Source organism: Aedes albopictus, chromosome 3, assembly GCF_035046485.1.
Source record: "Aedes albopictus strain Foshan chromosome 3, AalbF5, whole genome shotgun sequence".
NCBI lineage: Eukaryota > Metazoa > Arthropoda > Insecta > Diptera > Culicidae > Aedes > Aedes albopictus.
In genome coordinates this window covers 165,703,250-165,728,737 of record NC_085138.1, presented here as the reverse complement: position 1 = coordinate 165,728,737, position 25,488 = coordinate 165,703,250, and the positions used below count along the sequence as shown (strand labels likewise).

The following is a 25,488-nucleotide window of genomic DNA, read 5'->3' as shown; positions in this document are numbered from 1 at the left end:
GGAAAGCTGGACATGAAAAGGCTGGCCTGTGCCGGATGGAAGGAAAGAGAAGGGTTGGATCCGAGCACGTGGTTTCAAAGGAGTCCTGGCAAGGTCGGGGCAGGTGGAGGCGTCATTGTCAGTAACTTCTTCTGATGTAGCTGATACAGCTTGAGCCTTCAGGAGGTCAAATCGTGGTGCACGCAATATCAGCTCTTGATACTTGCAAACCAGTTCGGCGTAGACGTGGTGCTTGACCCTGCCTGCCTTCCGAGGACAAAAGAAGTTGTCATCGATGTTCGTTGCTGTATGACTACGACGCAGCTAAAGCTAATAGCTTCTCTCCGAGGTCCCGCAGACCTACATATGTCTCTTTACAAGACCTACCTACATGTTACACTTGGGGATGCCCGCTTATCGCCGCAGCTATATTGGAGTATCTTCTTTCGTGAACTATGCGACTCGTCGAGATATCATAGACGCTCCTGGTAATTGAAACAAAACCAACAGAAGGAAAGAAAAAAAAACTATAGAGTGGTTCATTTATCACTTCGGCTTCCAAACACTAGACGTAGGGTTTGTCAGCAATGGGAATGATTTTAGCGGCATTTAAGGGTTAGAACTTTCAGAGTCTTTGAGAATTTTATCAGCACGTTTAGGTTTAACCATTCCTGAAAGATGATCTCTATACGTTCTTTCCCGTGAGGACGGTGAATCTTGTTTGCCGTTATTTCGTGATAGTTTCCTGTTTCCAAATAGAAAACAGACTTTTTGCTATGTTCTCTGATTTATTTTGTGTTCTTTCAAGAGTTGTTTGCTCAGATTGTTGTGCATAGTGTGTTTCAAATAGTTTAAGCTGTTTGTGTTCTGATTTCTTGTACCTGTGTGATGTCTGCAAAATTTTCGTGTTGATAATTGATTCATAGTCGATTCCGGTTTGTTTTGAACCTAGTTTAAAGTATATTGCATAATTAAGTCTTTTGTTGAGAAGACTTAACTGTTCCTTCGTAAATTGTTCGGTCGGATTGACTACAAATCCAGTTAGTTCTTGTTCTGTGATTTATGCGTTTGTGAAGAAGAACACAAACATATTGGTAAGTTTCTTTGTCTAGAAATTTCCTTTTCCTTTCTGATTCATAGCATTATGCAAATTTTACTAAATTAGGAGAACGACTATCTAACATTTTCATGTTGAACTTGCTGATTAGTTTTCTGACAACATCTTTCATAAGTATGTGTTTAATAATTACTTAAAGACAATTATTGTCTTTACTATAATGAAATTGGTGGTTGTTTAAACTTTTACACTATGACTTACGGGGAATAAAAAGTGAGTCGACTTTATTATGCATTTAATTTAAAGTAGCTTGAGCCATCTAATATTATATAAATACCCCAACTGTAGCAAATAAGTAAATGAAGGAATCAGTTTCCATATCTATACACATTGAACTGCTATTTGCAGCATGTAACCAAAATGTTAATTAGTCTTCAAAGGCGCATTTTATCACAGTCTCCCCTGCTTGGTAGTTGGTATTTTGAAGGTTAAGGGCAAATCAGAGATCATCAGACACTTTCTTACCTCGAATTCGCGATGAAAGTCATCGGTCAGCCACCGGACTGTCAGCGGAAGCCGATTCCACGGACCGATACGGAGCATTTCGGTGAGAATGCGAAAGTTGTACTCGAAGTTGCTCTCCTTGCGCTGTTTTCTCTGCAGTTCGGGGATCTGCTTGAGGCGGCGGGACACCTTGGGCTGCTGCCACGCCCATTCGAACTGGAGAGTGAATAACACGGGTAAATGGGAAATTTTGGGTTAGTTTTCGGCGGGGGTCTAGATGTTAAAGATGTATAACGGATACCTACCCGGAGAGCAGAAATGTTGTTTGGAAATCCGTGAACTATCATTACCATCACCCTGCAAAAAAACAGAAGAAAAACACCGTATTAGTTTTTCAGTTTTCGTTCCGTTGTAGATTGCACATAGGCTGTTCCAGACTTAGTAACAATCAAACACAAGTTTGAATAGAGTAATTGAGAGAGTATTACTAACTTTTGTACTATATTAATAATTTTGTTATGCATGCAGCTTCATTCTAATTCCAAGACCAATTGATGTCCTACTTAATCAAGAATAATTAACCAAATTCACATATGAAGTTTCCGTTATTTGGTTCTCCATGTATGTCGATCCGGATCGAGTTTCGATTGGCCTAAAATCTGGTGACCGAGAATTGTTGTTAAACCGTATTTCAACACAGATAGCAATAACACACCTTCCTCGCGCCTATCCCCGACGATGATGGTGAGGAACAGGAACGAACGAGCAGAAATGACCAGTGGAAGCTATTTTTCCGGCCGATAATTAGTTGAGAAAGCCGAAATTATATCTATGCTGGATATGTTTATGGCGGAGTGTGTGCATCATGATACTTCGACTGAGTGATTGCTATTTTAAAACTTGTTTACTGTGTTTGAATTGTTGGAATCAGATCAGAATATGGTGTATAAAAGGCCTTAAGATCTGAGTAACAATAGATTTAGTAGTATTAATGTGGACTTCTTATTCTAATTAACAACGATTACAGTTTAGCCGGTCGACATTATCTGGAGAACCATTAGAAATATTCGAATGTTCCTTTGAAAGTAAAAACATGATATTTTTTTCAATAGGATCTTCTTAATGACAAACGTCTTGAAATCCCGCTTCAATAGTACATCAGAACTTCAGATGCCCAAATCTCAAGAAGTAAGCATCAAACAACAGTGCAATTTTAATTTTGTTCCTGTTCACTTGTTTATTACAAGTGAATGCCAGAAGGATAACATATCGAAGAGTTTTGTTTACTCGTAAAATCTGGCATTATGCACACTCAATCCTGCATTGCCTGTTCGATACTTTTTTAACGAAAATAGAACAGCAGAACTTTTTCGGTAGCTTCGGTAATCGATTTTACTGAGGCTCAGTACACCAACTTCAAAACCGGGTGCAAAAGGTAAACAATGCAAAAAAGCTGTATTCAGCTGTTCTATTTTCATCAAACATTTACCGAACACGGGTTTCCAAATTAAGTGTGCACAGTTCGATACTTTCTTGCTTCAAACTACTTTTTATTGTTGGGAGTTCAACCCTGACGACATTCATCGTGCGCGAACGCACCCCTTTCACTGTGTGTAGAATCGTCATCGACGCGGCGACTGCGTGGAGAGTAGTAATCCTACATTATAGAGATCTGCGGAGGCGGCCATTGTGAGCCAATCGTACAGAGAGAACTGTCAAAGTGTGAGCCAAATGAACATGCTTATCGTTCGTAGGAAGGCGTCGTTTGAACGGTATTGCAATCGGAACTAAATAAAGAAAAATTATTTTTTTTAATATCGAGAAATTGGCGGCATATGTATTAGTGTGGGTCATCGGAACCGTTTTCTCAGATCAAAGCTTTTTTGGTTCCGTTTCGGGTCCTGAGTATCTGTGCAAAATTTGAGCACGATCGGTTGCGTCTACACTTTGCGCATTGCAATTGAAATTTGTATGGGATTTTGTATGGGAAAACATACTTTTTTGCATTTTAGCCATAAGTTGAAAAATTTTGTCTGAAAATTTTTAACCGATACTGTAAAATGATAGCCTAGGATGTTCTGAAGAACTTTGTTGAAAACCGCAAAGCGATCCGAGGCTTGTATAAATAGTTATAACCAACGAACCGCATGCATGTGTTTATGTTTTAACATGTAAAGGAATAACAATAGCAACAAAATCATGCTGTTTCGCCAAGCAATGCCAACGCTATAACTTTTTTCATAAGCATCACAACACTTCGCGGTCTTCGACAAAGTTTTTCAGGACACCCTAGGCTATGTTTTCACTTTAACGGTTACACGGTTTTAGAAAAAATAGAGCTTGTTATGAGAGAAATGCAAAAAAGTGTGTTTTCCCATGTAAAACCCCATACAAACTTCAAACGCGATGCGCAAAACGTAGACATAACCGATCGTGCCCAAATTTTGCACACTTATTTGGGTCCTGAAATGGGATCAAAAAAGCTTTGATCTGATGGGATACCATTGAATTTTTCACTTTTCCATATAAACGATGACCCACTCTAATATGTATGTTTAATAAAAAGATAAGAATTTCTTAATTCTGCTTTCAAAAGCTCATGCTTATGACGACACTTTTGTTGCTGAACTTGTCAAAAAAACTTTCATTGCTGCTTCTTGCTTCACTTCTGCCGATATGATTAGCGTAACACTTTTGCAATGAATTTCAGATTTCTTCGATTGCTCCGCTATTTCAACAAAATTTTGGAAAAAAAAATTCTACCATAGTTAGAAAATGTAAACAAAACAACTTGAACCACAACGAAGTCACGCACACAGTTTGAACATCTAGCTTTATAGCAAGTGTTGGCAGCTGTTGTAAACAAAACAAACAGCGTTGCCGAATCGACGTATGTAACTTCCGCTCATCTCTATGTAGAGGATTTCTAGTGGAGAGCCAGCGCACCGCTGCGCAGCAGAGAGAAAAGTTTTCAATCGACACAACTGTACAAGTGTTCCGCGAATAAAGACGTAGTTAAAAGTACTCCGTGTTCGTGTTCCTTTATTTCGCATGGTGTTCCCTTTTCGCTATTATTCCCGTCGTTTGCGCCTCTGCCGTGATTCCGCCGAACAGGTTATTGGCCCAGAGAAGTTATTAGTGAAAAGGAAGATTCGATAGTGATTCCGCGGTGAGGAATTTTCATCGCGAAGAGTGATTCCGTGAGCGAAGAAGAAAATGGCGGACCAACGCTTCTCGCTCCCGAAGTTGAGTAACCATAATTAGGGAACGTCCATAAATTACGTCACGCTTTGAGGGGGGAGGGGGGGTTCAGAAAAGTGTGACAACCCATACAAAAATTTTAGAGGTCCCATACAAAAAGTGTGACATAGGGGGGAGGGGGGGTTGAAAATGGTCGATTTTTGCGTGACGTAATTTATGGACGTTCCCTTATCAATCATGGAAATTCAAAATGGAGATGTTGCTCATCCGTGAAGAAATGTGGTGTGTGATCGACAGTGCGAGGCCAGTGCCGGTGACCGACGCGTGGGAAAAGCTTGACTTGAAAGCGCGAGCAACGATTGGGTTGTGTGTTGATGACAGTCAGACAAGTTTGATCCGGAATTGTGCATCGGCGAAAGAAGCTTGGGACGCGCTGAAGAAATATCACGATAAAGGTTCGGAAGTGTATTTGCTCAAAAAGTTGACGCGGTTGGAACTTTCCGAAAATGGTGACATGGAGCAACATCTGCAGGACTTTACCGACTTGCTGCAGCGTATCGCGGATACGGGTGACGGAATTCCCGCAAAGTGGCAGGTAGCAATTTTACTTTGCTCGCTGCCTGAATCGTATGATCCATTGACGACGGCGTTAGAGCAGCGGCCAATCGCGGAGCTAACTTTGGACTTGGTGAAATCGAAGCTCCTGGCCGAAGCGGAGAAGCGTCGCGAGCGTGCTGGTGTTGCGTCGGGAAACAGTGAAAAAGCATTGCGTACGGACTTCAAGAAAAATCGCGGTGGTAGTGCTAGTGCGAGCAGTGGCATGGAAACGCGTGAATGTTTCCATTGCAAAAAGCCGGGACATTTAAAGCGAAACTGCCGGTTGTTGAAGAAAGGTTCAGTTGATGGACGAAAAGTGGAAGAAGTGAAACAAAAAGAAGAAGTAAAAGTGAAACAAGCTAGTGTTGACAGTGCACCTCTTGCTTGGATGGTTGGTCACGGAGAACCGACCACCTGGTTCGTGGACAGCGGGGCGTCGCGTCACATGACCGGGGACAAGAAATTCTTTTCGACACTGGAAGAAACAGCTGGCGTTAGTGTTATGCTGGCGGATGGAGAGAAAGCGGAAGTTTCTGGAACTGGCTCCGGAAGTATCGTTGGTGTCGACGGTAAAGGTAATCCTGTCGACATTGTGCTCAGCGATGTCCTTTTTGTTCCAAAGCTGACGAGCGGATTAGTATCGGTGAGTACTCTGGCTTCCAAATGTTTTGATGTAGTATTTTCCGACAACCGCTGTGAGATTCGAAACCGAATGGGGGAGATTTCGGCGCTAGCTATGCGTCACGGCAGTTTGTACAAGCTGTGCACACCGAATCAGGCGATGGTGAGTGTCCACCCATCGCACACTGCTGATTGCCAACATACCTGGCACCGGCGGCTCGGACATCGGGATCCAGAGTTGGTACGGATGATTTCCAGTAAAGGCTATGCTGAGGGGATGAAGCTCGTGGACTGTGGCGTGAGAACAGTCTGCAGTTCCTGTATGGAGGGGAAAATGTCTCGGATTCCATTTCCAAAGCATGCTGACCATGAGGTGAAGGAAAAGTTGGATCTGGTCCACACCGACTTGAGTGGGCCAATGGAGGAAACACCTAGTGGGAATAAATACTTTCTCACATTGATAGATGATTACACTCGGATGACTTTCATTTATCTACTGCGAAAGAAATCCGATGCGGCGGAAAAGTTGAAGGATTTTGTTCGATTTTGCAAGACGCAAATCGGCAAGGCACCCCGAATCATCAGGTCCGATGGAGGAGGGGAATATGTTTGCAGCGATCTACAGGATTTTCTCAGGAAAGAAGGTATCGTCAGTCAATTCACGGCCCCCTACTCTCCGCAGCAAAATGGGGTGGCCGAGAGAAAGAATCGCTACCTGAAGGAGATGACTCTGTGCATGCTGCGGGATGCGGACATGGAACCAAGGTACTGGGGAGAAGCGGTGTTGACGGCGACATATCTACAGAACCGTCTTCCGACCCGGTCCGTCGAAGTGAGTCCGTTTGAAAAGTGGTATGGCAAGAAACCGAACTACGAGCATTTCAAGATTTTTGGATGTGAGGCGTGGGTCCAAATACCAGCGGAGAAGAGAAAGAAGATGGAAGTGAAGGCAAGAAAGTTAGTGTTTGTGGGATACTCAAATGAACATAAAGCGTTCCGTTTTCTGGACAAAAGTAGTGATCGTATTACCATAAGCCGGGATGTTAAGTTTATTGAAAAACTGGAAATGCAGGGTGAAATTGTGTTGGGTGAACAACCGAAGAGTGTTGGGGAGGAACTTGCAAAACCGGTACCTGTAAGGCCCATTGTGAATTCAGAAGAAGATGAAGAAGAAAGTGAAGAAATAGAACGTGAAGAGGAAGGTGCTTGCGGAGGACGGCGAGTACTTCCGCGCAGAGAAACTAGAGGCGTCGTTCCAGCGCGGCTGAGAGATTACGAGCTGGGACTGGTTGCGGTGGAGCATTTTGAACCTGCAACATACAAGGAAGCTACCAGTTGCGCCGAAAAGGAGGAGTGGTCACAAGCGATGCGAGAAGAGTTGGAGTCCTTGATGTCTAACAACACGTGGGAGCTAGTGGATCCGCCGCCCGGACACAACGTTGTAGGGTGCAGGTGGGTTTTTCGTAAAAAGCTGAATGCGGAAGGAAAGGTGGAAAGATTCAAGGCAAGGCTTGTCGCTCAGGGGTACACCCAAAAGTTTGGATCGGACTTCACCGAGGTGTTCGCCCCTGTGGCGATGCAAGCGACATTTCGAGTGCTTCTTGCGATTGCGGGCCAGCGTAAAATGATTGTCAGACATTTGGACGTAAAGACCGCTTATCTTTATGGAAACTTGAGCGAGGAAATATACATGCGGCAGCCACCGGGATTCATCGATCACCGAAACTCGACGAAAGTGTGCAGACTCCGTAAAAGTATCTACGGATTAAAGCAGGCTGCTAGGGTCTGGCATCAAACAATTACGGCTATACTCTTGGAATTAGGGTTCAGTCAGTGTAAGTCTGATTCCTGTCTCTACAAGAAGCTAATCGGTACGGAATGGATGTATCTGCTCATTTACGTAGATGATATTCTGGTGTTGTGCAAGCAGGAGGAGATGATAAATGCCATCGAAGCAGAGCTGCAACAGAGAGTCAAGATCGTGAAGCTCGGAGACATAAACTACTTTCTTGGGATACAAGTGTGCAAGGATTCGAAAGGATGGTACAGCCTGAGTCAAGAAGCGTTCATCGATAGGATTGTGGAGCGTTTCGGTATGGGTGGAGCTAAAGGATCGAAGTATCCCTTGGATGCTGGATATTTCAAAATTTGCAATGACAGTAAGCAGCTGAAGGACAATTTTGAGTACCACAGCCTCATCGGATCGTTGTTGTATCTGGCGTCACACAGCCGACCGGACATAGCTGTCAGTGTTGGCATACTGAGCCGGAAGTTAAGTTGCCCTTCGGAACTGGATTGGAAGGAGGCTAAGCGTATTCTGCGTTACTTAATTTTCACAAGGCACTACAAATTGAAGCTTGGAGGAACTGCTGAATGGAAGCTTGTGGGTTATAATGACGCTGATTGGGCGGGCGATGCAAATGACCGGAAGTCATGCAGCGGATTCTTGTTTGGCTTAGGAGGAGCAACTGTAAGCTGGACGAGTAGGAAGCAAACCTGTGTCACTATGTCTACCATGGAGGCAGAATATGTGGCCCTATCAGAGGCTGCTCAGGAAGTTGTATGGCTACGAGGTTTGCTCAAGGAGTTGAACGAAGAGCAGACCAAACCGACAGTAATTTTCGAGGATAACCGCAGTTGCCTGGACTTTGCTGTATTGGATCAACAGAGGAAGAGATCAAAGCACGTGGATACGCGTTACCATTACACCAGGGAATTGGTTACGCAGAAGCAGATCGAGTTACGCTATTGTCCTACAGACGAAATGTTAGCGGACGTTTTGACCAAGCCTTTAGGATCGACCAAGGTCAGAAAGTTTGCTACAGAAATGGGATTAACCGAAGATGGACTCCAGGGATGAGTTCGCGAGGAGGAGTGTTGGGAGTTCAACCCTGACGACATTCATCGTGCGCGAACGCACCCCTTTCACTGTGTGTAGAATCGTCATCGACGCGGCGACTGCGTGGAGAGCCAGCGCACCGCTGCGCAGCAGAGAGAAAAGTTTTCAATCGACACAACTGTACAAGTGTTCCGCGAATAAAGACGTAGTTAAAAGTACTCCGTGTTCGTGTTCCTTTATTTCGCATGGTGTTCCCTTTTCGCTATTATTCCCGTCGTTTGCGCCTCTGCCGTGATTCCGCCGAACATTTATTTGAGCACGTGGACATCCAAGCGAAAGGACGAAGGATTTTCGATCGATTAGGCGATAATTACGATAGCAGCAAGAAATGTCACAAGATTTCAACCCCGCGTCGCGCTGATTCTGCTGCATCTCTAGTTAGTTATTTCCTTCAGTATTGGCTTAGCTCGCACCTACAAGATTTTTGTGAGCCTCATAGCAGCGCAACACACTGCGATTTTGAAGAGCTAGGAGACAATTTGGTGGGAGGCTCGCTGTCACATTTATGTAGGGTGGGGCGGGGCAAGATGGGTCACCTAAGGATGGATCACCATAACTTTGTAAATACAAATCGTATTGGTTTGTATTCGTCCGCTACTCTTTATTACACTAGTTAGCTATGCTAAAAGTCGATAAAAAGTTCATTAAATACAAAATATGACGTTAAACAAGCAATTTTAAAAAGTGATCGATTTTGCACCGTGAAAAAAGTGCGGGGCAAGATGGGTCACCTTTTAAGTAATTCACATTTTCTCAACGAAAAACGTCAAAATATGAGATTTGTTCGGCATTCATATATGCTCCATATCCATACTGAGTAAACAAGAGCTACTAGTGAACATTTTATAAATTTATTTGGAATATAAAAAACTTTACGAATTGAGTGGTCCTAAGGCGACTTCAAAATCGATGTTTTCACTAAAAAAATATCATAATTTTATGTTATAATTTTGAGCGTTCATTCCGCTTGATTGAAGTCATTTATGAGATAGTCTTGTAATAAAAAATAAATAACTTTGGAATGCTCCAAAAATACGTTCAAAATTGAAGGTGACCCATCTTGCCCCGCGGCCGTTTATATGGGGATTATATGGAATGTATCGCATAAGAAAACTGGCTAAAAACCATTTTATTTTTTAATTCCAATGAGAGTGAATAATGTTTCCATCAATGCTCCAAACTTTTGTATACTAACAAAATTATTAACATAATCAAAACATAAGTAATGCGCCCGAAAATGGCACTGACCCATCTTGCCCCGCCCCACCCTACACATGAGCAATGGGAAACTCTGAACAAAACCAAACCAACAATATGTATTTCAGCTCTAAGTAAATTTTAAATTTGAAGTAGATAATCGTTCATTTTTATATGATTTATTACTACTATGGCTATGAATTTTCTATAAAATATTAAAACGATGATATTACATAATTTAAACTGGACGAATTTCATCCCTTCTAGGGGGTGACATTGATCGAAACATTGAAATTCATATAAAATAAACTTAAATTAGAAAAAAAAAACAAATCGCAAATAAAACACATTAATTATATGGATACTTACGCGCAACTTTTAGGTGATTAATCAATAACATCAAAGACAAATATGTAAACGCAAAAACTTGACCCTATATATTGGCAACGACCAACGATTCCTTAAATATATCCCTTTCCCTTAAATATAGTTCCAACTAGCATTATGAATAGAAAATAGTAATATTCTTTATCAAATACGAAACAAACGGCGATGCGGCCTGTTTTTTTTGGATTTTTAGGATTTTTCTACAGCCTCCTCCATTGTAAGATTCTTTGTAGAAGAATCTAAATATGTTGGTATACATATGACCCGTAAGATTTATCAAACACCCCCCTCACCCCATAAACCCTTACGTAATTAATGGACAGCCCCTTATTTACATTCTGTATACAGGAATATATGCGGATCTTAATTAAGGACAAATGTCTTGAAATACCGCTTCAACAGTGCAACATAACTTCAGATGCACAAATCTCAAGAAGCAAGCTTCAAACAACAGTGCATTTTATTATTCTGTTCCTGCTCACTTGTAAGAAGCTTAGGTGAAGATATGACGAAGCCACACCTCGAATTTTCTAGAGCACAAATCTGAAGAACCGGATGTTTGCGTTGAAAATTTGATCGATTGGTTACCCGGTGGTGATGACTTATACTTTTCAGCGCAATAACCAGCATTCGGTTCATCAGATTTGTGCTCCTAAAAATTCGATGTGTGGCTTCGTCATATCTTCGCCTTCAAATTAGAAGCTCAGATGCAAGGGGTTTCCAACAAGTTTTTTAGTGACAAGTAATCAATGATTACTTTCGATTTCTCTGAGTAATCAGGTAATCACAAGTAATCATGGTACATAATCTGAAGTAATCATTAGTAATCAGAAGTTATCATTAATAATCCGAGGTAATTAATGGTAATCAAATGTAATCAACTACACTGAAAAAAGGAACATGGTTATCGGTACCATTTCATAGGGTTAAAATAAAACATCTTTACTACTTGATTTTGGTAGACCATGTTTTATTTTTGATATTACAATACCATTGTGCGAATTACTATGTTTTGACAGCAAAATCAAATATACTATACTAACAATATAGGTCACTCTTACGATGTTTTGGCGACTCCTTTTTAGATAATGTGTTGCCACCAAGCGGCAGAAGAGGTACTACTACACACTAAATGCATGCGCCATCCAAATGACGTTTATTCTGTCAAGCTGGCATTGCATGGTAGGGATGCCCATTCATTCTGAAATAATCGATTTACCAATAATCGATTTTTTTCAACTATTCAAATTAGAAAAAAAAAATATTAGCTCTTTTTTAACATTTTCTGGCGTGCTAAACCAACTTTATCAGAATCTGAACCTCCTCTTACTAATCTGTTCGCATTTCCTCAGGTATTTTCCTCTTCCTACCGAATTTATAATAAACTAGCTGTCCCCGGCAAACTTTGTCTTGCATACTGTGTTTTTTGATCTTGAATTTGCGGAGAAATCAGGATCAGAATCAAATTTAAAATGGACGGAAACTACAATTCTCGTCATTTTCTACCAATTACAAGTTAATTTGATGAGCAAAAACAAGAATTTACGCTTGTTGAACAGGTAGATTTGAGGTTAGGGAATCGCCACTGAATAAACGTAAGGGAACGTCCATAAATTACGTCACGCAAAAATCGACCATTTTCAACCCCCCCTCCCCCCTATGTCACACTTTTTGTATGGGACCTCTGAAGTTTTTGTATGGGTCGTCACACTTTGCTGAACCCCCCTCCCCCCTCAAAGCGTGACGTAATTTATGGACGTTCCCTAATAAATGGGTGCTGACTTACCAAAGCCAAATACTTGAAGTACGATTTGACATGAACCGAAGCGCATTGTAAAATGAAAAGAAAATGCGAATAAACTAATCACAGATTCACTTATTTTTGCCGTTTTTATAATCGTGTATAAAGTCTTATGAAATCTAGCTTGACCTCAAGACAGAATTTCTGTGTTCGATCTCACGAAAAGTTTTATTTCTGTGGTTGATTTTTCATTGTTATTTTTATCAAACTTAAACACTTTGAGTGCAGGCAACGGCGTCATGGTTGCAATTTTTTCCGCAGTCAAGTTCGCAGATTGTGAACAATCCTCGGTACTCACTTTACGTAATTTATGTTTAGTCCCTTACTGTCAGAGCTGTCAGATCAGTATAACACGCTAAATAAAATTTACACAAAAGGCAATTTACACGGAAAAAAATACACGGTTATGAATATTTATTGGGTACCGGACTGGTCACCGAAAATTTGATCGTTTTCTTTGGTACATCGGGGTCTTGAAATTAGTCTATAGTGCAGGCCTCGTCGTGAAAGATATGTAAACTATTTAACGCGTTATCGAGCTCTACAAGTCTGAAAACCACATATCCGATCCAAATTGCGACATGCAACTACCATTTCTTAGTACCTTCCATAGCCCATAGGGTCTAGCTGCAACGATCGATTTTCCGAACTTTCAAGAAATATGATCAATGGATGAATGATCTCTCGGTGTATGACTAGGAAAAGTACAGCATTTTGAACAACAATAGGGTATTTAAAAGTACGACTCCATCAAGGCGCAGCATAGGTAAAGTTATTTTCTTTCACTTTTCAACGAGTTTTGCTGCAAAGCAATACAAACGACCTTTTTTAGTACAGAAAAGTTAATTCTCTTCCAGATGCGTCTAGAACAAATGATACGATTAAATTGAGGAGCTTTAATCCGATGAATGTCAGCATGGGCATCAAGAATAATGATATTAAAAGCCATTGTCAAAGGAAAATAGCAACCCCCCGGGGCAAAATATTAGTAAATTTTGAAGATGGAAAATTAAAATTTTGATGTTGAACGATTTTGGTGTCGTTACAATGAGGGAGCATTCAAATTCTTCTATAGATGTGCATATTCCTAGATGTCATCTAATGAAATATTATTTTGTTTGCGTATATTGTAAATCGATTATTTATTAATCGATAATTTGGGAACAAAAAACTTCGACACCCCTATAACGTCTTATAAGAAATGTCGCGTTGCACGGTACACTAAATTTGATCAAAATACTTTTTCAAAATTGACTTTTTCTGACAATAGGTGGTGCTGAAATCATTCGCTAACGGCGTCTCCATGTCGTTGTGTGTAAAATCGTGAAGTGACCTATATTGTTAATATAGTATATTTGCTGGTACGTGTCATAAAAGTGCACATTTGCCTCGGATCGTCTCGACGTCTTCGGTGCACTTATTCCTCCATTTACAAGGAATATTTAAGTGCACCGAAGACCTCAATTCGATCCGACGTATCCCTGCGCTGTAATCACACTTTGAAGGTGTGTGCACACTATTGTGTCTGTCCAATTTGGGGTGCAGTCAGCAATATTTAGCATGCCTATTTTAAACATTCGTGCGAAAAAAGATTAGGGGGATTCACTTAACAGCGTAAACTGATTAAACGTTGCGATCACCAAGGCAATCTTTGATCATTTCATTCGCAAAATCATGAAACATTTCAAATAAGCAGAAAATCATCTCTATAGAGATTCATCATTTTGGAAAGTTGCGCAAAAATTTTACAAGTATAGAATCACAGATGGAGATGCCCTTAATTAAGATTAAATTTTAGGGGGACAAACTGAAAATCATTATAAATCTATAATTCGGATTTATACATCAAAATTCAAATTGAAAACTCACCACGGTCCCCGGTTCGACGTCCGCTTGGCCCCGCCCGCATCCTGGCCACCGTTATGCTGTTTAATCCGCCGGTTGGGATCCACCGTGTAACCGATGTACGTCCGACCGGCAAACTTTGGATTCGCGCTCTTGCTCACCAACAGGTACACTCCATAGAAATCTTCAATTTCCTGCACTGCCGACATCATTTCACTAATTTAACTTAAAACATTGTCAGAATCTCCATAAAATTCAAAACTTTAATGGAATTTAAATCGGAACGGTTTATTTATTTACAAATTGCGCGAAGCACCACCCAGCACATTTCAGTCACAGGGGCAAACGGTTTCAGCCTTTGTGCCGACACAGTTGCATGCAGTAGTCGGTACAATGTGCTAGTCTGAATTCTGAGCCAAACCCCCTCCAAGCCAGTTGTCAAGAAGACATTTCCCGATTTGAGTAATATTTTTCAATAATCGTAAACTTTCTCCAGAAAAGTAGTTTTATCCGAGGAAAAAAGTCGGAAAAGTTTGATAAAAATCGCGATTTTGACTTTGGTTGTGATTGGACTCGCGTGTCAATGAGCTGCCGTGTGCATTGAGGTGCAGCAAGCCGTGAACAATGTTCTGATATCGACAGAAAAGTGTGACGGAGGACTACACAAAGAGCAGCTGCCATTGCTGTGGTGGGGCTCCATTTCGGTGGCTGAGCACCACGAATTCCGTCGAAGTGAACGAGCGAATCCGCTAGAAAACTAGAAACAAAATGTCCAAAACTGTGAAACGGCCCGCGGCGGGGATCTATCCGAATTGCTACATTCCCTCCCGGTTGGAGGACCGACGGCAGCGGGCACGAATGCTGAGACAAGAACGAAGGCGAAAACCCGACAAGCCGGATGATTTCGTGACGTACGAGGACAGCGACAGCGAGGAGGAAACCCCGGCCCAGCAGCACCAGGTTCTCAGTACGTCGTACAACTTTGTGGACTACGTCCGCAGTCGGGAGACGGACCTGAGGGAAGTGCGCAGTGTGGATCCGGCCTACGCCAGCAGGCACATTCTGACCCACGACATGTTCAAGGAGACCCCGATCGCGCTGGGGAATATCAATAAGGTTTTCTGCTCGCAGTGGCTTAGTAATCGGCAGGTAAGGAGGAGGGTTTATTAGGGGAAGGAGACTTCGAGGGGATATGAATTAGGATTATGGCTACCACTGCACCGCATAGAAAATAGAGACATTTCATGTATTTTCTCAATAATGAGTCAACTTAACGCATTTGTTAAGGACAAACGTCTTCAAATCCCGCTTCAATAGTGCATCAGAACTTCAGATGCACAAATCTCAAGACGCAAGCTTTAAACAACAATGCATTTCATTATTCTGATCTTGCTCGCTTGTAATTAGCTTAAAATGAGAAGCTCAGGTGCGCTGGTTTTGTTTACGAAGAGATTTGTGCCCTCGAAATCGTGAGTAGGTGCTAAAGTCGGCCATTGTGGCGGCCATGTTGGGATTCTAACAAGTCTGTCAAAGTATTTTGAGTACATAGCTCAAATTTTCTAGAGTACCGTGTTTTTAGAATCGTTAAATAGACTTGGATGAGAATGTATCACGCTTGGGCGATGTTCCTCCAGTTTCCCCGAACGTGTTAGGGATCGTAAATCTTCTTCAACAGCGTACAGCCAGCGAGTTCGCGGCCGCCCACGAAGTCGCCTACCTCTACCGGGTTCTCTGCTGAATATTGTTTTCGCTATTCTTTCTTCCGACATTCGCACGGGTCTGGTACGTTTGGCATAAGGACATTTGGCATAAGGACGTTTGGCATAAAGGACATTTGGCATAAAGGACGTTTGGCATAAAGGACATTTGGCATAAAGAGTATGTGAAATATATTTGCCCTATGGAGAAAAAATAAAGAACAGCCTTCAAGGGAAAGAAGGCAAACTTGTTGTTGGTGCATTATATCGGATCTCTTATTTTCGAAATAACCTTTTGCTTCCATGAATTTGATTGTTTTTTCGGAAGGGAAATGTTCCTTCTTTCGTATATAGGCTGTTCTTTATCGATACAAGCAATTTAGATTCCGGCAATGGTTCTTTCCAGCAAATCATCCTTGTCTGCATATTATATCCAGAAAAATTAATGCATTATAATGTATTATCCTTCTTTAGAATACTTGTCCTTCTTTTACGTTAAGTATGTAGTTCATTTTTTACTGAAATCATTTTATGCCAAACGTCCTTTATGCCAAATGTCCTTTATGCCAAGTGTCCTTTATGCCAAACGTCCTTATGCCAAATGGCATTATGCCAAACGGCCTTATGCCAAACGTACCAGACCCCATTCGCACTACGTGTCCAGCCCACTGAAGTCTGCCGTATTTGATACGTTTCACAATATTCGCATCTTCGTACACTTGGTACAACTCGTGATTCATGCGTCTGAGCCACACTTCATTTTCTTGTTTCCCACAGAGAATTGTTCGCAGCGTTTTGCGCTCAAAAGCTTTTCGGTCTACCTCCTTGAACGTCCACGCTTCGTGACCGTAGAGGGTAACCGGAAGAATCAGCGTCTTACACAGAGCGAATTTTGTTTGCGTTTGCAAGTTACGGGACCTAAGCTGGCTACGCAATCCGTAAAAGGCCCTATTCGCTGCTGCAATACGACTTTTCACTTCACGGGAAACGTCATTGTCACATGTCACAAGTGTTCCAAGAAAAAGAAATTCTTCAACAACTTCAAACACATCCCCATCAATCACTACCTCAGCACTAACACCACTAGGCCTACTTCTGTCTCTACCCGCCATCATGTACTTCGTCTTGGTAGAGTTAATCGTCAAGCCTATCCTCGCTGTCTCTCTCTTCAGAGGAGCATCAGCTTCCTCCATTGCCCTACGATCGATGCCGATGAGATCGATATCGTCCGCAAAACCGAGGAGCATGTGCGACCGTGTGATGATAGAGCCATTCCTCTGCACGCCTGACCTCCTAATCGCTCCTTCGAGTGCAATATTGAACAATAAATTTGAAAGAGCATCCCCCTGCTTTAATCCATCCAAGGTCACAAACGACGTAGACACTTCGTCCGTGATCCGAATACTTGATTTGCGTTGCGCGTATCAGCCTAATTAGTTTCGCCGGAAAACCATGTTCTGACATTATCTGCCAAAGCTCATTTATTTACACTGAATCTTACGCAGCTTTAACCCTTATGTGGCCGACAGGGTACCCGGGTACCCAGCGCCCATTTAAAATGCACGGTATAGAAAAAAGCAAAAAGTTTGTCGGACACATAACGGTTAAAATCAATGAACAGATGGTGAGTCTGCAAGTTATATTTCCGAAATTTATCTAGGATCATCCGCAGGATAAACATTTGATCCGTCGTTGATCGGCCATCACGAAAACCAGCCTGGTATTCGCCGGCGAAGGACTCCTCAAAAGGTCGCAGTCTGTTGAACAGGACACGCGACAGTATCTTATACGGCGAATTTAAAAGGGTAATCCCACTGTAGTTGGCACACTCCAGTCTGTGAACTTTCTTGTAGATCGGGCATGTGAAGCCATCCAACCAGCTGGTGGGCAATTCTTCTTGTTTTATGGTCTTTATGCAGCGAATAAAGAACAAAAAAAAAGATATGAGGCATTCCAAGAAGCAGCACGAATCGATATTGATCGATGTTTTTTTATATACTTGATATTTTTTTTATGCTATTCCTTTTTATGTGAGAAACCATTTTTTCATATCAAAAGTCCATATTATGTCTCGACTAACATTCCAATAGGGCCTATGAAAAAATGGAACACATGCAAATAAAAAAATATATCACGAAAACGGCTTGTTTGATCGGAAAGGTGTCTTCAGCAAAGTTGTAGAATAATAAATGGCGGTTCTCAGAAAAATACACATTGAAAAATTAATTTTGTTTTTTTCTTAAAAAAAGTGAATTTCGTTACTAAAAATTAAATATCTCAAAAAGTTATTTTTTTACCTTCGTGATTTTTTGTGAGAATAAAGTTTATTTTATTAGCTATCATCTGTAAAAATTTCATAATGGTAAAAAAATGTACAAAAAAGTTATGACACTTTGAACATTTTCGGTTTTGTGTAACATAGTTTTTTTTTAGAGTGTATGACGCCAACTCGTCTTCGGGGTTAACAGCACCCTCTCAGAATCCAATGAAACTTTGTATGTATTTCTATGTATTTCAAAGCAACTTTGCATACTTTGATTTCACAAAATTTATCTAGACTAATATTTGAAAAGGGCTAAGGTTTTTTGACCGATTTTTTTTTAAATCAGTGTAACTCAAAAATTACAAGACCAACAATAAAGTGATGTATGGGAGACTTTGAAGAAATTTGGTGAACTTTTGTGTAAAAATTTTAAGAATTGATTCCTACACGCTAAAAATAAAGTATTTAAAAATTTTAAGTTAATTTGCAAAACATACCCACTTTTTACTAAAGTCTCTTACCTATTTTGGCAACACCTGTTTTTGTCTATTCCCGATTTTGGAAACACCCGTTTTTGGCAACAATTTCTTACCGATTTTGGCAACACTTGTTTTTAGCAACATTTTTTTTTACCGATTTTGGCAACACCCGATTTTGGCAACCATTTTTACCGATTTTGGCAACACAAATTTTGACAAACAATTTTTACCGATAAATCGTTTCAAATAGATATTATTAGCCTTACCTTTCCTAAAAAACAAAAAATTCACTAGGTTTTCCAAAAATGACAATTTTACAAATCATGACATAATTTATAAACGCCACCTAAGGGGAGCGTTTCATGGCTTGTGAATAGTCCATATTTATAATATAAGCCAAAATAAAGCGTAAAAGTTGGAAATAAATCACAAAAAAAATTTTTTTACCGATTTTGGCAACACCCCATTTTGGCCTTTATTTCACCTCGTGTTGCCAAAATCGGTAAGAAACTTTATAACGAAATTGTATCTGAACTATTATTTCCTATAGCCGTTGAAGGCCAGGACGTTAGGCAAGAGATCGTCGTTGTGATTGTGTTGGTTAACAATGGCCCTTTGTTGATTTCAATTTCTGTTAAATTTCTCTTATCGCTCACTTGCGTATCTATCCACCGTATTCATTCATTTCTTTCCTCACACCTTCTTACTTCGAGTAGTATTAATGTCAGCGAAAGAAGTCAATTAAAGTTAATTATGATATGCCGTGACCTAAGCGGTGATCAAACCTAGAAAGTAAAAATTTGTGAGTTTTCATTAACACAAATAGAACATCGAATTTTAATTTTATATGACATCGTGTCTTACCCAATAAAAATAAAAAATGAAAGAACAAAGCCCAAAAACTTGTTTTACTCAAAAATTTATTTTTTGTTGTGTTAGATTCATATAAAGGTAATTGAATGACTGAACGTTTTCAAATGATGCCCTAGATTATTTTTTTATTGCAAAAATATCCAATAATTCTAATTAATCATGCCCGTTTAATTTGATTGAATTCTGAAAGGATGCTGGAACCATTACTGTATGAATTTTCAAGAAACACGCTTAAACAAAACCATGGAAAATTTGATGTTAGGGACCGTCCATTAATGATGTGTAGCATTTTAGGGGGGAGTCTATGATATTGGTACGAGCCATGTATTCGTTATGGGAAAATAGGCTACGAGAGGGGAGGTGATGTCAAAAATTGGCCAATAATGCTTCGCCATTTATAGATGCTCCCTTAGAAAAAACTTTTTTCCTTAAAAGTGCCAATATTTCGAAATATGGCGAACTTTTAGACATATGTATTGTCTTTCTTCGGAAAATATTCATTAAATTAATAAAATGAGCTGGGGGGGTCACACTACACTGAGGAGAAGAGTCTTATGGGCTTCATAGAAACCACTTATGAAATTTCGACATAAGAAAAAACATTGAAGTTCATAAAATTGTCTTATGAAAAAGTGTCATTGACTCCGATGGTATTTCCATATGAGAGCGTTTGAGATTTCATAAGAAAATTTTATGAATGGATTATAAATAGCTTTTTTGAAATACATAAAACGTTCTTATGAAATACAATCAAACAGTTATGTATTAAGTCTCATTTCAAGAAATATTTAGAAGGTTACTGCCAGTAATGAGAATTGAGCTTTTTTAACCCAAAAAACCGTGTTCTAATACAAAACTTGCAACAAATTGAAGAAAATTGGTTGTGACTATAATCTGTTTCGTGCGGAATAAATCATCAGTTTGTTTTCTTCGATTTGGTGATAGTTATTTTTTAGAAAAACAGCGTTTTGGTTTAAAAAAGCTCAATTCCTCAGTTCGTTTAACCTTAGCGTTAAAAAAAGACTTAAATTCTTAAAAATCACATTTATTTCTGAACATAAACTTATTACAAATATCATGTATTCTAAAGGGAGGACCATCGATGGTTCTGATATCAATAACACTTAATATATTTTGTCTTTCCGTGGCTTCAATAGCTAGATAGTGTTCATTGAACACGCCTAATGTCCAGTGCCTTCCGATAACTTCAATTAAATAATTATGTTTTATGAACTAGGGCCCATATAGCCGAGGCGGTAAACGCACGGGTATTCAGCATGACCATGCTGAGGGTGACGGGTTCGATTCCCGGTCAATCCAGGATCTTTTCGTAAAGGAAATTTCCTTGACTTCCTTGGGCATAGAGTATCTTCGTGCCTGCCACACGATATACACATGCAAAATGGTCATTGGCAGAGGAAGCTCTCAGTTAATAACTGTGGAAGTGCTCATAGAACACTAAGCTGAGAAGCAGGCTTTGTCCCAGTGAGGACGTTACGCCAAGAAGAGGAGAGAGAGGAGAGGAGGTTTTATGAACTCTTCGATTTCATAAAGCTCAGTATGCTTGTTACATGTAATGAAATTACCGCAAGAATATTGATAACCATTAAAAGTTATTGTAGAAGTGAACTCTATGGTGTCGTGTTTGTCAAACGGCAGATTGGTTATTTGATTATAATACGCCCTAGATAAAATGTTATTTTTCTTGAAATTGCCCTGCGTAGATGGTACTTGAAATGTGTCAGTGTAAACATCGTAACTAAACTGCAAACATGATTTCATACATAGTGTAAACGCTATATTGACTCGGGAAGTTATTACATGAGCATATTGTTTGAATGACTGATGCTTTGCTTCATTTCTGAAGCACATCATTCTCGAGACCGGTCCACATTCTACGATAACCTTAGGGTAGTGTAATATAAAATGATGCTTTGGTTTTAAACTAAGTTTGAAAAGAGATTGGTACAATTCATGATGTTCGACTATTGTTTTCTCCAGATTCTCGATATCTGATGACTTAAACTCCTTAGCCATAATTTGATCAACCATAGTTATCAGAATCTTGCAATATTTCCAAACAGGATCATCAATTGGAACGTATGGCCCAACAATTAAAGTGAAATAGTTGCAAAAAGACCTCATTTCATCAGCACTCGGGGGCATCCATTAAGTACGTCACGCTAAAATTGAGAATTTTCGACACCCCCTCCCCCCTTCGTACGGGGTTTTCCTATACTTAATACATTGCTTGTCACACTTTCACAAACCCCCCCCTCCCCCTTGGACCGTGACGTACTTAATGGATGGCCCCATACGCATTTTAACAGTCTTCATTTTTTTAATGCTATCATAACTTTGTTCAAGATCTGGCATTCTACGAAGTCCTCCATCCAATGACATTTGGCCGATTACTGTTTTACGAGAATTAACATTAGCAAGAGTCAGATACTTTTTATCACAAATAAAATAGTTTAACGCCTCACTTAGCCCGTACTTACATACACCATTACTAAACAAATCGTGCATGGCGTCAACGCTTACATTTTCAATGACGTGAAATGACGGAAGTTGATTGAACATTGATTGTCCTGACAAACCTGTTCGTGAATGATCGTCAACCATTATGTCCTCATAATTTTGTATGGTTCTAATATCATCCACACTAACAGAACAATCTCTCTGGGCTTGATTTTTATGCTTACGGCAGAATCGGCAATAATAAGAAGCATTAAATCCTCTCGATAATGATAACAGGGAATGAACACCTAGGTTGTCACCTTGGAACAAACTCAAGATAAACCTTACTTTTATACTTTTTTCTTCGATTTGAATCATCATGCCTTCTTCTTCTAGTTTTACGAAGGGAGCTATCAATTCTTTTACCAAAGCATCAACACCCGTTTCATGAATAGTGACCTTTCTTACGATTCCTGCTACCAAAATACTGCTTAGCTTCGATATCATGTTCTCTGGGAGGCAAGGACAATGGAAGTAAATTCCACAAACTGAGTCCACTTTGTTATGCGGTCCCTGAGAATCGTTGATCTCATATTCATCCGCATACATCCACAAAGGAACGCAAACCGTTGCTGGATTATCGTATTTGTATTTATTTTTAATATTTTTCCACACGCGGCCATTTACAAAATGATTGACATTATCGGAATTTTCAAGGCTATCAATTTGGTCTAATACCTTTTGCATAATGCCTCCCGTTTCGAAAAACTTTTTCAGTTGGAACTGTATTGGATTAAGCGCCAGGCAGTTTTTTCGTCCTATATGATCAGCAAAATTATTTGACTCTACTGTCGGAATACCTTTTTCTAAGGTAATCACCACGGGTGGTTCGAAAATCCCTAATCTTTTTATGTGATTTAAAAATTTGTACTCGGTGTTGATTATTTCGAAAGCAGTCTTACTTGTGCTTAACAACGTTTCAAGGCGGTTTTGAGAATCATGATTGTTCGTTTTCAAATTAAGATCTTCTATTTTGTTCAATATGCTTCCGACAAATTTGTTTGTGGCATTTTGTACATCTTGTACATCATTACGCGTAAAATTATTTTTCTTATGTAAAGCTAACGTAAATTCAACCGCTAGTTTCTGTGGCTCATTCAAAGAATCTGGTAAATCCGGTAACACATCGCTCATTGAACTTGAACAGTCATCAATTTTTTGCTTTTTGATGGGCATTGGAGCTACGGTGTCAAAAATTTTCTCTGATGGAAGCAAAACTGTTTCTGCTTTAAAACGATGATTCGAGACATGTTTTTTAAAATTGGAAAAAGTGCTAAAAATTTGCAAACATCCCGGGAAGGTACATCTTAATTCATAGTGAGTTGGAGTTTTATGATAATCTTTGACATGGTGTATCAAATCGGTTGCGGTTGAAAATTGTTTACAACACTTTTTCAAAGGACATTTGACGTTCATTGTACTTGCGTCTGCAAATATTGTTGTAGTCTGTCAATGTTAGCATACGCATGCTTGCTTTTGATGTTATACAAGTGCTCGCGGATAAAAATCCAAACGAGTTTAGACACTTTGGAGATGTTCAAACCCAGAACAGCAGAAAGCTTGATGAGAACGTCCACTCCTCTCGAAATACTTGACAATTGATATTCGAGGCCTTTATAAACGACCATGCATCCGTTGTTCGTTGACGAATAGCCTTCAGCAAATACGATCAGCTTCGGAGGAATGTCTGCTCCTGTCTCCACACAATCTAAGACTATTTGATTGTATTTTTCGCGAGCTTCGTCAAAATTGGTCGAAAACAGCACAGTGTCGGCTTGTGATGTAGCAATGGTCGGCTTGAACCCTGCGGCAGCTTTCACTGGGATCAAAACAGTGTTCAGAGCGAGCAGAGCAGCAGGAATCCGAGCGTCTGAAAATGTTTAAAATAATGTGTGATTATTTTATGCGTTTCTTAAAGTGTTGTTTAATTACCAATAGTCCAATCATTTTTAGCTAGTGTTTTGAGAAGCTCTTTCGTGGATGGATCCTTTCCGTACTTTGTAATATACTTTGACAGGGGCTCCACTAATGTTTTCCACTTTTGGGCACCGTCAACAGATCCAAGCCGTAGCAATCGGTATTCAATGTCAATCTATATTATCAGAATTAACAATCAAATAATTTAAACTAAACATTTATAAATGGGCATTTTACCAGCTGATATCCGTGCTCCTGTTTAATATGCGGAAATTTGTTGATCGTTTTCGCAAAACACTTTTCAATCGCCTGCCTGGCTGCGAACGCTACTTCCCACTGATGCATCACTGTGTTCCATGGTGAATCATTGAGTTCCAGCCACGACAGTGCGTGATACGATTCGTCTGGCACTGGTTGAATCACTGGCTCTTCACATCCGTGTCGGTATTGATTTTCGGCTTTTTTTCTACGACGGTCAGATTGGTTCAAATAATTAATCCGGCTGAATATTTTTCCGCCCGGATTTCCTTTCTCTCGTCGAACAAAATACAACTCCTAAAAATATTATAAATTGTTATTGTTTATAAGAGTGACATTATCACTGAACATTACTTTTTTCTCCTTTTTGAAAACTTTGGTTACCACTTGCGCGTACTCATCGATAATATCGATAGTTGCTCGCCTTTTCAGGCTCAAATGGTAACGAGCGATCACATCTACCACAAGTTTCTTGCTACTTTCCGAAAGATCGTAGTTCTCAGCATTTTCCAAAATGTATTCTCCTGTTGCTGTTTGCAATAGTAACGTTTTCAAAATATCCGTCGTAAATGGTCCACAGCTAGTCTATAAAAAAATGCTTTGTAGTGATTTCTCATTTGTTTTTTTTTTGTCAATTTTCTTACATTTGAGGACCCCGCGGTAGTGCCGCTATCTTCCGGCACTGGTTTGTCCAGCAAGTTAGCACTCTGCTCTTCGGGGGTCACTGAAATGGGCCCCGCGGTTGTCCCGCTTACTTTCGGCACTGGTTTGTCCAGCAAATTAGGACTCTGCTCTTCCGGAATCACTAAAATAGTACCCTGTAAATGAACGTTAAAATGAAAAACAAAGAAAAAAAAACAAAAACAAATAATTTTCTTACATTATTCGATAACTTTGTCGTGCATTCTGCGATCATCGACGGATTGGCTGCAACAATTGCGTTCGAGCACTCCTCCGGCGATTCTTCCAGAACTGGGCAGTGATAAATCTGCATATACTGCTCAAAGTGGACTTCAACCTACAAGGCGGACACTACACTTCTGCGGAGGAAACTTCCTTACTTCAAACACTTCTTTCACGTTATATTAAAACCACTTGGAATTAGCTTGACTGTCTCGACTCACTGATGGACTTCGACTGACTTACTTTTATTTCATACTCGATGAGCGAACCGCTCTCTTCATCATTTTATCGAACGCACATATTCATTTGAGTGCCTAAATCTAAATCGTTTAACGGATACATAACAGTTCTTCCCTTTTTCAGAAATTGGATTAATCTAATTAATGCAATTGTAAATTTCAGATAACAATTATTGAAATAATTGAATGACCTATTCGCTTTCAGTGCGACATGCACCTAGCCTCTTCTTTGATCTAGTTTCGATAGGGCT

General features: G+C 40.1%; 3 protein-coding genes across 4 annotated transcripts in view; 1 reads left to right on the top strand and 2 right to left on the bottom strand.

Moving 5' to 3' along the window:
• The window catches only part of LOC109422636 (structure-specific endonuclease subunit SLX1 homolog), a 51,903-nt gene extending 37,508 nt beyond the window's left edge, over window positions 1–14,395 (bottom strand). Inside the window, exons 1-3 of the mRNA XM_019697465.3 lie at window positions 14,113–14,395; window positions 1,846–1,897; window positions 1,562–1,756 (exon numbers count right to left, since the gene is read on the bottom strand). Of these exons, the coding sequence (XP_019553010.3) occupies window positions 1,562–1,756; window positions 1,846–1,897; window positions 14,113–14,300 (435 nt within the window). The 5' untranslated portion in view covers window positions 14,301–14,395. The remainder of the gene's footprint in view (window positions 1–1,561; window positions 1,757–1,845; window positions 1,898–14,112) is intronic.
• Window positions 14,396–14,521: 126 nt separating this feature from the next.
• Window positions 14,522–25,488, top strand: part of LOC109402775 (DDB1- and CUL4-associated factor 12 homolog) — a 35,701-nt gene continuing 24,734 nt past the window's right edge. For both annotated transcript variants that reach the window (XR_003899733.2, XM_029880576.2), the window contains exon 1: window positions 14,522–15,237. Coding sequence is in view for 1 of the 2 variants with exons in the window: in XM_029880576.2 (XP_029736436.2) it covers window positions 14,857–15,237 (381 nt within the window). In the remaining variant the exon portion in view is untranslated. The remainder of the gene's footprint in view (window positions 15,238–25,488) is intronic.
• On the bottom strand, window positions 22,540–25,089 carry LOC109399822 (uncharacterized). Its single transcript, XM_062843037.1, has 6 exons — window positions 24,976–25,089; window positions 24,740–24,913; window positions 24,450–24,680; window positions 24,075–24,392; window positions 23,853–24,012; window positions 22,540–23,790 (listed from the first exon to the last, which is right to left on the bottom strand). Exons 1-6 carry the CDS (start codon window positions 25,087–25,089, stop codon window positions 23,333–23,335), a joined length of 1,455 nt encoding a protein of 484 aa, XP_062699021.1. The 3' UTR covers window positions 22,540–23,332.